Source organism: Somniosus microcephalus, chromosome 32, assembly GCF_052327205.1.
Source record: "Somniosus microcephalus isolate GS21.2 chromosome 32, FLI_Smic_1.0, whole genome shotgun sequence".
NCBI classification, from domain to species: domain Eukaryota; kingdom Metazoa; phylum Chordata; class Chondrichthyes; order Squaliformes; family Somniosidae; genus Somniosus; species Somniosus microcephalus.
In genome coordinates, this window is record NC_141018.1 from 30944002 (window position 1) to 30958717 (window position 14716).

Sequence of the window (14716 nt, forward strand, 5' to 3'; positions counted from 1 at the left end):
TCGTGCCAGGTCGTTGCAGACATTTGTAGCTCGCTGGAACAAGACCTGCTGCCTAGAGGTCCTGGTGGACATTCCTTGCCAGTGGCTGTCAAAGTCACCACCGTCCTCAATTTCTTCGTCAGGCTCCTTCCAGGGATCTGCAGCAGACATTTGCGGGATCTCGCAGTCGGCCACCCACTGATGCATCATCCAGGTCACTGATGCCACGTTTCACAAATTAGCCAATTATATCAACTTTGCCACTGATGAAGCCACTGTTACTGAGCGGGTGCTCGGCTTTTTGGCTCTGGCTGGCTTCCCACAGGTGCAGGATGTCATCGACTGCACACATGTGGACATGAAGGCAGCCCATCATCACCCAGGAGTGTTTGTGAACCGCAAAGGCTTCCACTCCCTCAATGTGCAGCTCATCTGCAACCATAAAAAAATAATTATGCATGTGTGCACCAGATTCCCTGGCAGCTGTCATGACTCTTTCCCAGTCCACCCTCCCTCAGCTCTTCGCACCTCCAAACAGATTTACTGGCTGGCTGCTTGGCGACAAGGGCTAGTCGTGGCTCATGACACCCCTGAAGAGACCAAGTACTGAGGCTGAGGAGGATTATACTGACAGCAACATCTCCACCAGATGTGTCATAGAACAAGCAATAGGCATGCGCTTCAGATGCCTTGACGGTTCTGGAGGAGCTCTTCAGTACGCACCAGCCAGGGTCGCCAGAATCATCGTCATCTGCTATGTGCTGCACAACATAGCACAGCAGCGAGGATTATCGTCATCTGCTATGTGCTGCACAACATAGCACAGCAGCGAGGATTATCGTCATCTGCTATGTGCTGCACAACATAGCACAGCAGCGAGGATTAGAGCTGCAGGAGGAGCATGGCGCACAGAACATAGCCTCTTCAGAGGAGGAAGACGAGCAGGTGGAAGACAAGGAGGAGGAGGAACCTGAGATGCAGATGCCACCAGCAGCGGCGCACATTGCTGCCCGGGAGGCACGGGATGGCCGTATCATGGCCAGATTTACTTAACTTGCTCCAATTCAGCCACATGGCTGCCACATGCTGTACTAAGTTTCCCCCCGCCCCCAACAACACCATAAAGCATCCTTACAATGACCAATCCATTGCTCTCACCCAGAGCCCCAATGCTCGAGGTCAAATAATGCGTCACCATTCACTCCAAGTGACAAAGCCACTTCCAAGGTTTGAGGCAAAAATGGACAAGACCCGAAAGTTGTGCAAAGAAAAAAAATTGTGTTCAATCAAAACATCTGAAACTTAGCACTACCATTTGTTGATACACCCATGCGCTTACCCTTGTGCATCTACTTTTGTGTCATTTTTCTTTTGCGAGTGCTTCTATGAGGTGCAACCCCTGTGGCTTCAGCAGAGGTACTTGCAGGCTGCTCACTTCCCTGCTGCGACTGCGTTGACACTTTTGGCGGACGTCCTCTGGCTTTTGGAGCCTGCTCCTCCTGCGACTGTGCAGGGGCAGACTCGGCCATCGCGATTCGAGGAAGCATCTGGGGCTCTGACTGAGGGGGAGGCAATGGGGAGAAGTGGGAGCACTTTGAGAAGAGCCCCTACTTCCGTGTCCCCTCTTAACATTATCGCTCTCCTGGGCCCCCCCGCACTTCCCTGCTAGCAAGGAGCTGGCGAGCACCTTGCTGCACAGCAGTGGGGCGATGAAGGCCCAAGTCAAAGTTTACATCCCTCCTTCAGAGGAGGCCCATGATCACCTGCCATCTGTTGTCCACAGCTAGCATGTGCTCATGTGCTCCATGCAGGTAGCCATCTTTTCCATGGAAGAGCCCTTCGTCGGCATCGCCTGCGACATGGTGGTGCTCATGTTGGAAATGGACTCCTCCATTCTCTGAATATTTGCAGAAATCGCGGCTGCAAAAGATGCCAGAGCCTCATGCATTGTTGCTGCGCCTCCAAGATCACCCTCTTGATGGCCCCCGAGGCTCAGCGCCTGCATGCAGCTCAGCCGAGCTTGAAGCTACGTTAAAGGAGCTATATAAATACAAGTTGTTCTGGTTGTGGCAACTCTATATGATTTATATAGGTTTCCAATTCTGACTTAATTACCTTATTTAAATATGGTACTACAGTAGTCTATGAGAACAATCACAGACCTCAGCGAGCTAGTGAACATATGAGCGGGGCGAAAGTTGTAGTCCCGCCTCCTACCCGCCTCCTCAATGAAAATCCAGCCCGAAGTTTTCATCAGTTTCCCTGATTTGGGTGATTACACAGACTGCCGGCTGTGTGGGGGGTTGGAGGGTGGTGGAAGGATGGGGGGTTGCACAGCGCAGCCTGGTTCAGCGCTGTCAGTGACAGACGGCAACTTCAGGACTTCCGCGTGCGCCTGCCCCAAATCCCAAAGTTGCGGTCAGTTTCAAAGGCGGAATGACGGCGAACGCTGCCAGCTCGCCGCCATTCCGACCGCAAATTCCGGGCCATTGTCTTGGCTGCGGTGCTAAAGTGACAAATAGCAACTCTATCAATGAACTTTTGGACAGTAAATAAAAGCTTCAGTTGAGTGGAACACCAGGTACTCTAAACATTGGCAAAGTTTGCCCAATATTACTCAATCATTGAACTACTTTTGAACTCACCCTGAAGTGAGCAGTGGCTTAAAAGAGACCGCTGATTACCGTCCATTCTAGACTGAGAAACTGGAGATGGCGCAGCAAGAGAACCTGTCAGTTGTGGTCCATGGTGCAGGAGATTTGAGACTGGTAACTGATCGTCTCTTTTGCCTTGAGTTATACCTAATGTTGTATTTGCAGGTAGCTATCGTGGATCAACACTGCAAGCTCTGTATAAATGGGCATTAATTCATTTAACTCTTAGAAGCAATGGTTAAGAAAAGAGAAAGAAAGAGGGGAGTGCTTTATCACATCTCTTAGAAACAGTACTTTGAAGTGTCGTCGCTGTTGTTCCGTAGGCAAGCATAGCAACTATTTTGCAGACCCGAAACGTCACCCTAATTTCTCTCCACGGATGTTGCCTGGCCTGCTGAGTTTTTCCAGCATTTTCTGTTGTTATTTAAGATCTCGATCTTCCTTGCTGCAATGCTCCATCTCACCCTCAGTAAGCTCCCCGCTGGAGTGGAGCTAATTTACAGAACAAACGGGAAACTGTTCAACCTCCGTCACCTCCAGCCCAGATCAAAGGTCGTTCCATCCTCTGTCGTCGAATTACAGTATGCAGACGATGCTTGCGTCTGCGCTCACTCAGAGGTCGAACTCCAAACCATCGTCAACACCTTCACCGAAGCATATGAGAGCATGGGCCTTACCACCAACGCTGCCTCCGCAAGATCCTGCAAATCCATTGGCAGGATAGGCGCACCAACGTCAGTGTTCTTGCTGAGGCCAACATCCCCAGCATCGAAGCTTTGACCACGCTCAATCAGCTCCGATGGACGGGTCACATTGTCCGCATGCCCGATACAAGACTTCCAAAACAAGCGCTCTACTCGGAGCTCGACACGGCAAGAGAGCCACAGGTGGGCAGAGGAAACGCTTCAAGGACACCCTCAAAGCTTCCTTGAAAAAGTGTAACATCCCCACCGACACCTGGGAATCCCTGGCCCAAGACCGTACAAAGTGGAGGAGAAGCATCCGGGAAGGCGCCGAACACCGAGTCTCTTCGGGAGCAAGCGGAAGCCAAGTGCAGGCAGCGCAAGGAGCGTACGTCAACCCAAGCACCCCACCCACCCGCCGCTTCAACCACCGTCTGCCCCACCTGTGACAGAGACTGTAGGTCCCGCATTGGACTCATCAGTCACCTGAGAACTCATTTTTAATGTGGAAGCAAGTCATCCTCGGTTCCGAGGGACTGCCTAAGAAGAAGATAAACAGCAATGACCAGTCTATTTGGTGTTCGTGACATTGGTTGAGGAAAGAGGGAGGAATGTTGGCACCAGAGAATTCCCAGCTCTTGGTCAAATAACCTGTGCCTGAACCACTGGAACAGAAAAATCGGCCTCAGTTTAACGTCCCATTGAAATGGTAATGTAGCACTCCCTCGGTACTGAGCATTAGCGGGTAAAAATTCATCTTGCGGGTAATAGTGCAAAACGAGCGACAGCGAATGAATCGGAAAAGAAAATTGGGCGGAGTAAAATTGGCTGCTGGTTCGCTGTCGCAAGTTTGCGTTACTGGCCACAATGAATTTCTACCCCTTTGCCCAAATTCTGTGTTCAACTATCGGGTAGACATAGAGAAGATGTTTCCACTTGTGGGGGAGTCCAAAACTAGGGGGTCATAAGTATAAGACGGTCACTAATAAATGCAATCAGGAATTCAGGAGAAACTTCTTTACCCAGAGAGTGGCGAGACTGTGGAACTCACCACCACAGGGAATGGTTGAGGCGAATAGTATTGATGCATTTAAGGGGAAGTTAGATAAGTACATGAGGGAGAAAGGAATAGAAGGTTATGCTGATGGGGTGAGATGAGGTGGGGTGGAAGGAGACTCGTGTAGAGCATAAACACTGGCATAGACCAGTTGGGCCGAGTGGCCTGTTTATGTGCTGTAAATGCTATGCAATTCTATGTAACTCAGGCAAGAGTAGCTACCCACCGAGCCAGCTGGCATTGAGACAGTGGAATTGATTATAAATTGGACTTGGTCAATTCTATTCTTGTTACTGAAACTTTTGTACATTTTGTTTTCAAGTTGTCACTTTACAAATGTGTTTTTTTCCAGAGAAAAATTCTACTTGCATGGTATATGTCCCGTTTGATATTCAGTTTGCTTTTTAGAACTGAGATGAGGGGGAACTTCTTCTCTCAGAGGGCGGTAAATCTGCGGAATTCTCTGCCCCAGAGAGCTGTGGAGGCTGGGTCATTAAATGCATTTAAGGTGGAGATAGACAGATTTTTGCAAGGTAAGGGAGTGAAGGGAGACAGATTTTTGCAAGGTAAGGGAGTGAAGGGTTATGGGGAGCGGGCTGGGAAGTGGCTTTGAGCCCAAGATCAGCCATGATCTTATTGAATGGCGGAGCAGGCTCGAGGGGCCAAGTGGCCTATTCCTGCTCCTATTTCTTATGTTCCATTGAAGTCAATGGGACTGAATATTGTACAATAGGCGGCCGATTTGATACTGCCTGTTTTGTGCTACCACCCAATCCAAATTTCTATTGCACTGTGTCTGTGATTTCTATCACATCATTGAAGGATCAGACCTCTCAATGCACGTCCCCCTGTCGTAGCATGGCCAAGTAGTCTAAAGCACTGGAGTAAGGCTCCAGTCGCTGCGGCGTCAAATCCCATTGCTGCCAGAATTTCTGGTGGCACTTATTTTTTGTGGCTCAGTGGGTAGCACTCTCGCTTCTGTGTCAGAAGGTTGTGGGTTCAAGTCCCACTCCAAGGACTTGAGCACAAAAAATCTAGGCTGAGACTCCGGTACAGTACTGAGGGAGTGCTGCACTGTCGGAGGTGCCTTAGAGTCATAGGGGGCGATTTTGTGACTGGAGGCGGGACTGCTGCTTGTCGGGTCGTTGTCCCGCCTCCATCGGCTTGTGGCCAACCCACGCTATTTTCCCTTGATTGACCTTGTTAAGCCCGCCCAGCAGGCTTAGCAGGCCAATTAAGGGAAAGCCGGTTGCAGAGCAAGTCAATGTATGACATTTCATCTGTCAAAAATTTTTGACAGATGAATTTTCATCGTTTGACAGCTCTGTGAAGCTGTCAAACAGTGACATTCTCTGTAGTTTGATGAGGTCTTGCATACAAGACCTCATCAACCTTTTTTTTTACAGAAATGAGATGGTTGTTGCTTATGAGAATGCAACAGCCATCGCTCATCTGCAACACGGAGGTGCGAGACTCTCCGCATACAAACCGACTGAAGCCTGCAGGGAGAAACAAAGCTAAGTACACTTTTAAAAACACTTACCTCAGATACTCACCTCTACACTCTTGCACCCATCACTTACCTTCACAGCACACTTTTGCACCCCCCTGACCCCCGCAGACCCAGTACTCGCCTCGCTGAGCTGGCGGGTTTCGGAGCCTTCGGGAAGCCTGCACTTATGAGGGCAAAAAGGGGATAATCCTATTTTCTGCATGTTAACTACCTGTTAAAAGGCAGTTAATAGGCTTTAATGCCTTCCCGCCTCCTAGGAGATGGGACCCGGCGCGGGACGGCTACCCGCCTCCTGGGAAGATGGCATGGAGGTAGGTTGGGCACCCGGCCCCGAATTCTGCCATTTTCCCGGCAGTCCTGCCTCCATACCCGCCTCCCCAGGGCTGGCAAAATCGCCCCCCTAGAGTCATATTTCTTTCAGATAAGATGTTCAACCGAGGCTCAATCTACTCTCTCAGGTGGACGTAAAAGATCCCATGCCACTATTCCGAAGAAGAGTTATCCCTGGTGTCCTGGCCAATATTTATCCCTCAATCAACATCACTAAAACAGATTATCTGTTCATTATCACTTTGTTGTTTGTGGGAACGTGCTCTGCACAATTTGACTATCGCGTTTCCTATGTTACAACAGTGACTACATTTCAGAAGTACTTCATTGGCTGTAAAGCACTTTGGGACGTCCGTAGGTCGTGAAAGGCGCTATATAAATGCAAGTCTTTTTCTTTTTCATCTCGCCACAGGAGAAGCGACCAGTTCCAGAACCAGCACCTAACGGCAAGTCTTTTTATTCTTTCCATTTTTATTATTGCCATAACAATTAGTTACTTTTCAGAAAGGGCAGCGTATTTTAAAAAACACTTTTAAAAATAAAAAAATATAGAAAGGCAGATTTTAGCTGGCAAATTGGACCTCTGCTGTTTATCTCACACACAGCAATTTGTGGCAAGGAAGAGATACGCCGTGAGTTGCGAATATCCACAAATTGCTGGCTGATTTGCACCGCTCTTCGTTAGCCTCACAGAAACCGGATCTCACTGTCAACCTCTCCGTGAGTGTCGAGCAATTGCTGGATTAGCGCTGTAAATACGAATTAAGCTCACCGCAGAAAGTTAGAGCTGCTACTTTGTGGCGTAAGGACCATGTTAATGGGGTGATTTATGCTCTTGCAATGCCACTCAACCTCAGAGGCACAGAAAGGGAACAATTGAAACTGTGGAGTCTCACTCCTGCAGGTAGTAAATTGTTCCTAGAGGCATTTAACATTTTTTTTCTTACTTTTCCTTGGTGTCTTTTTTCTCTCTCTTAATCCAATCTTTTTTTCCCTCTCTTTATTTCTGCTGCTGTATCTGATTTTACTCGAATTCACTATTTCCTTCTCCATCTATCCTAAAATCTCACCGGTTAAGGAGATTGACTGTTGGTCCCATTGTTCACCAAGGTCCCAGATACCCCGTTGCCCTCGCCGCCCCATTATCTGCTTGCACTTCCAGCAATTTGCAACGCAAAAATAATTGGAGCTGAAAGGTGATGAAAAATACAACTCACGGTGCTCACTGAGATGCCCCACTCCAGCAAATTCTAGGACAATGTCTGTGCACTCTTAAAATACCCTATACCTCAGCTATTGGTTACTCTTTCTGTACTGTACTTTCAGAGGTTCTGCTGAAGATCAATTCTGTCGGAATCTGCGGTACGGACATCCATTTCTGGCTAGAAGGTGGATTCGGAGATTTTGTCATCACAAAGCCATTGGTTCTGGGTCACGAATTCTCGGGCACTGTAGTTAGAGTGGGGGCTGGAGTTCAACACCTCAAAGCAGGTCAGCCCGCAAAGCATTCTATGTCATCATCAGAACTTAAGGGGAGGTTTAATAGAGGTGTTCAAAATTATGAAGGGCTTTGATAGTGTAAATAAGGAGAAACTGTTTCCACTGGCAGGTGGGTCAGTAACCAGAGGACACAGATTGAAACAAAAGAACCAGAGGCGAGATGAAAATCACTTTTTTTTATTTTAAGCAGTACGTTGTTACGATCTGGAATGCGCTGCCTGAAAGGGTGGTGGAAGCAGATTCAATAGTAACTTTCAAAAAGATAATTGGATATATACTTGAAAAGGAAACATTTGCAGGGCTATGGAGAAAGAGCAAGGGATAATTGGATAGCGCTGTCCATGAGCCGGCACAGACATGAAGGGCCGAATGGCCTCTTTCTGTGCTTTATGATTCCAGAGGAAGTTTGAGAATTTCATTGTTTTAAATCTTCAACGACAAGTCAAAATGGGACCATGGCAAATGTAGTTTTTCCTGTTGAGTGCAGGAGGGGAATAACTATTTTAAGCCCATGCTTATGTGATGAAGGAACGCTTGCACTCACATTACTGTGACTTTTAAATGGAGGAAATGCTCATCAGACAGTAGTGAGATTGTATGTGCCACTTATTAAGTTTTCCTAAAGGTTGTGCAGTATGATCAGAGGCTCTGGAATGAGCTGTCACCAGCTAACCCCCTCACTGATGAGGAATGGAGTCCATTTAACTTTCATTAAAATTTAATCCAGAGCAGCAGAACAATCCCAAAGCCAGCCTGAGCGTGCCTGCTCGAATGAGTCTGATCTTGAATTCTTGGGCACACTGAGGAGGGGAACTTGCTTTATGTGGGATGGATGACACTGTAGAATAGGCAGATGCTAAATCCTGAACAATAACCCCAATGTGTGGGAAGTATCGCACTGAAAGCATTCAGGGTCAGAGAACGCACAGCGCTAACACTCCAGATTTCAGAGAATGCACAGCACTGACACTACCGATTTGAGAGAACACACAACGCTAACACTACTGATTTCAGGGAACGTTCAGCGCTAACACTACTGATTTCAGAGAATGCACAGTGCTATCACTACCGATTTTGGAGAACGCACAGCGCTAACACTACCAATTTCAGAGAATGCACAGCGCTAACACTACCAATTTCAGAGAATGCACAGTGCTAACACTACTGATTTCAGAGAATGCACAGCGCTAACACTACCGATTTCAGAGAATACACAGCGCGAACACTACCGATTTCAGAGAACGCATAGCGCTAACACTACCGATTTCAGAGAATGCACAGCGCTAACACTACTGATTTCAGAGAACGCACAGCGTTAACACTACTGATTTCAGGGAACGCACAGCGCTAACACTACCAATTTCAGAGAATGCACAGTGCTAACACTACCAATTTCAGAGAATGCACAGTGCTAACACTACTGATTTCAGAGAATGCACAGCGCTAACACTACCGATTTCAGAGAATACACAGCGCGAACACTACCGATTTCAGAGAACGCATAGCGCTAACACTACCGATTTCAGAGAATACACAGCGCGAACACTACCGATTTCAGAGAACGCACAGCGTTAACACTACCGATTTCAGAGAACGCACAGCGCTAACACTACTGATTTCAGAGAACGCACAGCGTTAACACTACTGATTTCAGAGAACGCACAGCGCTAACACTACTGATTTCAGAGAACGCACAGCGTTAACACTACTGATTTCAGAGAACGTTCAGCGCTAACACTACTGATTTCAGAGAATGCACAGTGCTATCACTACCGATTTTGGAGAACGCACAGCGCTAACACTACCAATTTCAGAGAATGCACAGCGCTAACACTACCAATTTCAGAGAATGCACAGTGCTAACACTACTGATTTCAGAGAATGCACAGCGCTAACACTACCGATTTCAGAGAATACACAGCGCGAACACTACCGATTTCAGAGAATGCACAGCGCTAACACTACTGATTTCAGGGAACGCACAGCGCTAACACTACTGATTTCAGAGAATGCACAGCGCTAACACTACCAATTTCAGAGAATGCACAGTGCTAACACTACTGATTTCAGAGAATGCACAGCGCTAACACTACCGATTTCAGAGAATACACAGCGCGAACACTACCGATTTCAGAGAACGCATAGCGCTAACACTACCGATTTCAGAGAATACACAGCGCGAACACTACCGATTTCAGAGAACGCACAGCGCTAACACTACTGATTTCAGGGAACGCACAGCGCTAACACTACTGATTTCAGAGAATGCACAGCACTAACACTACCAATTTTGGAGAACGCACAGCGAAACAATGTAGCAATGACGATTTGTTCAAAAGCAAGAAACAGAGAAATTTAATTTAACTAGCGGTCCATGTCTTTCCTTTGCTGCAGGTGACAGAGTTGCCATTGAGCCTGGTGTCCCCAGAGAGAATGATCAGTATGTTCGAGCTGGACGTTACAACTTGTCGCCAACGAGCTTCAGCTCTGGTCTTCCTCCTGATGACGGAGCTATGTGCCGATACTATGTCCACAAAGCCAGCTACTGCTACAAGTTAGTTCCTCAAGTTAAAATTATGATAACGTGATCTGCTGCCTGTTAAAAAGTTTCTTTATCTAGGAATTCATAATATTAGGGCTGGATTTTACCAGCTCTGAGGAGGCGGGACTGCTGGGAAAATCCCCAAAAATGGGAGCGGGTCCCAAACCCGCTCCTAACCCACCTCCAACCAATCTTCCTGGGAGTCGGGTCCCCGATCTGCGCAGGGACCCGACTCCTAGCGGCAGGAAGAGGATTATAGCCACGTAACTGCCTGTTAACACGTAGTTAGCAGGCAGTTAAGAGGCTTTTTCCAATGTTTCGACTGCTGCTGCGGGCTTCCCGACATCGGGGAACCCCACCAGGATAAGTGAGGCGAGCTGTGGGTCTGTTGTACTGTAACTGTAGAAATGACAGCTGCAGAGGTAGTGTGAAGGCTGCAGTGGGACACTGGTAAGTATGACAGGTGAGAGAATGTTAGGAATTTTTTTTTTACTGTGGTTGATGCATCTGCAGGTGACAAGCTTTGATGTGTTTGTGCAGCCTCATCTCATCGGGAGAAGCGACAGATGGCTTCTGCAATCTCACATGCAGCTGCCATCTGTTTCATCCTAAGGAGAGAGTAATTGGAGAGCCTGGGTGCAAGGGCTCACCTTTGGACAGTGATTGTTAGCGTTTGACAGCTCCTCAATGCTGTCAAACACTGTCAAATCATCTGTCAAACAAGTGTGGTGCATATGCCTTTAAGAAAACCGGCAGATGAAGCGTCATCAACTGACGTCATCTGACACCGGCTTTCCATTAATTGACCGGCAAGCCCGCAGGGCGGGGCTTAACAAGGCCAATCAGGGCAAAATAGGGTCTGTTCGTCAGACGTCGCTGGGGGCGGGACTGGAACCCGAAAACCAGCAGTCCCGCCTCGAACTTGGCCTGGAAGGTAAGATTCCGCCCTTAGTGTTTGTTCGAGCAGGGCAGTTAGTGGTTTCAAACACGAGTCACAGGGATGCCAGACGCTCCATTCCACCACTTACATGTGTGAAACAATGTAGAAAATGTTGGAAGCACACAGCAGGTCGGGCATCATCTGCGGAGAGAAGAGACGAGGTGTTTCGGGTATAGATCCTTCTTTAGAACTCTGACAAAGGCTCCATACCTGAGATGTCTTGCCTGTTCTCTCCACAGATGCTGCCTGACCTGTTGATCGTTTCCAGCACTTATTGTTTCAGATTTCCAACTTCTGAGGTATTTTGTTTTATTTTTAATCTGCACGTGTGATGAGTTTCACTCAGTCCGTGGCCTGGCCTGTTGGATCAAGGCTCACTTGTGCTCACCTTCTATATTAAGTGGGTTTAATCAAGTGCCTGTCAGCCGTGGCTCAGTGGGTAGCACCCTCGTCTCTGAGTCAGAGGGTTGTGGGTTCGTAGTTCCACTCCAGAGACTTGAGCACAAAAATCTAGGCTGACATTCCTGTGCAGTGCTGAGGGAGTGCCGCACTGTCCGAGGTGCCATCTTCCAGATGAGAAGTTAAACCAAGGCCCCGTCTGCTCTCTCAGGTGGACGTAAAAGATCCCACGGCACTACTTAGAAGAAGAGCAGGAGAGTTCTCCCTGGTGTCCTGGCCAATATTTATCCCTAAATTAATGTCACTAAAAAACAGATTATCTGGCCATTATCACATTGCTGTTTGTGGGAGCTTGCTGTGCACAAATTGGTTGCTACGTTTCCCAAATTACAACAGTGACTACACTTCAAAAAGTACTTTGTTGGCTGTAAAGCGCTTTGGGACATCCGGTGGTCGTGAAAGGTGCTATAGAAATGCAAGTCTTTCTTTTTTTCTTGCGTGTCTGCAGGGGACGCATGGTTTATGATCTAAGCCTCCCTGTAGCTATCTGCATGATAGTCCAGCTGTAGGAACGTAGGGACAGGAGTCGACCACTGAAGCCTGTTCTGCCCTTCCAAGGTCAAGGTTGGTAATGATGGACATTCCGAAGCAGGAGAGATGGGATGAGAAAAGCTTCCTTGCTTTTTCTTGCCCTGTCCCACTTCCCTTAGTTTTACAGTAATTGGAGAACTGGGGCCGTCCTTGTGGAACTGGAACAAATCCAGGAAGTCTCAAATCTAATAGAATGGGTCATACTTCCTCGGAATCTGTATCATTGCCTCCATTTCAGTGCTCTCGCCTGCCATGGGTAATCTTCTACTGTTCCAGTTCTGAGGTGAAGACATTCCTCCCCACCAATAGACAACTTATCAGTAAACGCCATTTGTGGGCTGACTCAGACATTGATCAGGCCATGATTTCACCTACCTGGGCGGCTTCAAGGCAGGAGAGGTCGGCGGCGGTAGGGGAGCGACCCCGCTGCTGCGTGGATCCCGTCGATAAATCGAATCTTGCCCCAATGGGCCTTGTTAGGCCTGTCCTGCGCGTTTCCCGGCCCTATTAAAGGGTGCGGGTCTGGTGATGTCATCGGATGATGCGATTATTGCCGGTTTATGTAAAGGGGCCATGGCCCCAGTTACTGTCAGTTGCAAAATCGATAGCATTCAGTGCTTTCAGTGTTTGAGTCTCTGCACTGTGAGCTTGCAGCGCCAACGAGCAGCACCTCGCTTCACAGATGAGTCCCTCCATCATCTTGTGGAGGGAGTGAAAGCACGTAGGGAGATTCTCTTCCCTGCGGACGGCAGGACGAGGCCTCCCCAGCAGACAAAGGCAGCGTGGCTGCAGATATCGCAGGAGGTCACGGGGCTGTCAGTGATGGTTCGCACCTGGGTGCAGTGCCGCAAGAGGTTCAATGATCTAATAAGATCAGGAAAAGTGAGTATTAATCCACAATTACCTTGATGCTGCTGTGCGCTGCATCACATTCGCACCACTGTACATTGCCACCCCTACTCCACAACGCTACACAGCCCAACATCCCAACATCCCTTGTACCTTCATCCATCCCTCTAACTCTATCTACATTATCAGGTCAGCATCTCACCATGCAGCCCTCACACTCAGCCTCATCGTTATGCAATGACAGCAACTAACAACACAAAAGGAGGCAACTTGGTATTGCCAACCCACTCCATCAAATTGTCAGTGTAAAAGCTCTATGCCATTCCATTCCTTACACTCATCCCATCACTCTCACCGAACCTTCTCTTCTTTCCCTCCTTGCAGGAAAAGATAGCGCACAATAAGAGGAAGAGGGACAGAACGGGAGGAGGGCCTCCACAAATCATGTCATATCTGACGAGTGCAGAGGAGGCAGCACTGGAGATTGCTGGAGTGGTGGACGTTCTGGAAGTGGGGGGCGGAGAGAGGGGCTCAGTGGAAGAAGCTGGTGACAGAGTGAATTTCCAAACAATCGCACGCCTTTCATCATTACCTCATATGGGGTGTGATGTCAAGACAAGATGAATGCTCATCATGTGGATAATGCTATGTGTCTGCAGTCGACATCCTGTATATCTAACTGATGTCTTCACTCTCCCACAGGTCCATCAAGAGCGGCCCCAATGTCCAGGAGCAACAGCAAGACGACTCCTCAGAGGAGCCTCCTGCCTTTGAGGACACAGCGTCACCTCAGACAATGCAACCCAGCACCAGCGCAGAGCCGCACACCTCGGTGGGTCTGTCGCGAGATAGAGTAGTGTCGTCACCTGGTGTCTCACAGATCACAACTGAGCAGCAGCAGATGGTGGAGACAGTGACAGCAGTGGAGACGCCTCGTCGGAGGGCACAGGAGTCTCCTAGCTCTGCTCAGCTGCATGCAGACGCTGAGCCTCGGGGGCCATTCAGGAAGAGGGCGATCCTGGAGCTGCAGTGCAGGAGGCTCTGACTGGTTTTGCCACCGCGGTGACTACGAGTGTGCAGAGAATGGAGGAGTCCATCTCCATGGCGCAGTCACTGGCAACTATAGCTTCCTCCATGGATAGGATGGCCACCTGCATGGAGGAGACACGGCGCCAGTCGCATGAGAACATGGTTTCTCTTCAAAATAGATGCTCATCTATGGAGGAGGGATGGGCATCTATGGAGGAGAGAAACCAGAGGCTCATAGACGTCCTTTGTAGGAGGGATGTCAGTATAGAGGTGGGCCCTCATGGCCCCACTGAAGTGCAGCAAGGTGCTCTCCAGCTACTTGCTAGCAGGGAAGTGCAGGTGGCTCATGAGAGGGATGATGGTGGGAGGGCAAATGTAAGAAATCACACAACACCAGGTTATAGTCCAACAGCTTTATTTGAAATCACAAGCTTTCGGAGCACTGCTCCTTCGTCAGATGAAGTGGAGACATGCATAAAAACACAGCTTATATAGTCAGAGAATAATGTCAGATGTTTACAGGTAATCTTTCTAACTGCCATTTATCACACCTCGGCAGAGAGATAATCACAGCAATCAAAGGTGTAAATGGTGTCCAAACAGGTCAGTCAGGAAAACATTACATCAAAGAACAATGAGTTGGGGTCACA

The 14716-nt window shown here is 48.4% G+C and overlaps 1 protein-coding gene across 1 annotated transcript in view; it reads left to right on the forward strand.

Moving 5' to 3' along the window:
* The first annotated feature begins 2687 nt into the window (after positions 1–2687).
* Positions 2688–14716, forward strand: part of LOC147097368 (sorbitol dehydrogenase-like) — a 31587-nt gene continuing 19558 nt past the window's right edge. Inside the window, exons 1-4 of the mRNA XM_085972290.1 lie at positions 2688–2747; positions 6629–6662; positions 7543–7707; positions 10111–10270. Coding sequence (XP_085828416.1) covers positions 2691–2747; positions 6629–6662; positions 7543–7707; positions 10111–10270 — 416 coding nt within the window. The 5' untranslated portion in view covers positions 2688–2690. The remainder of the gene's footprint in view (positions 2748–6628; positions 6663–7542; positions 7708–10110; positions 10271–14716) is intronic.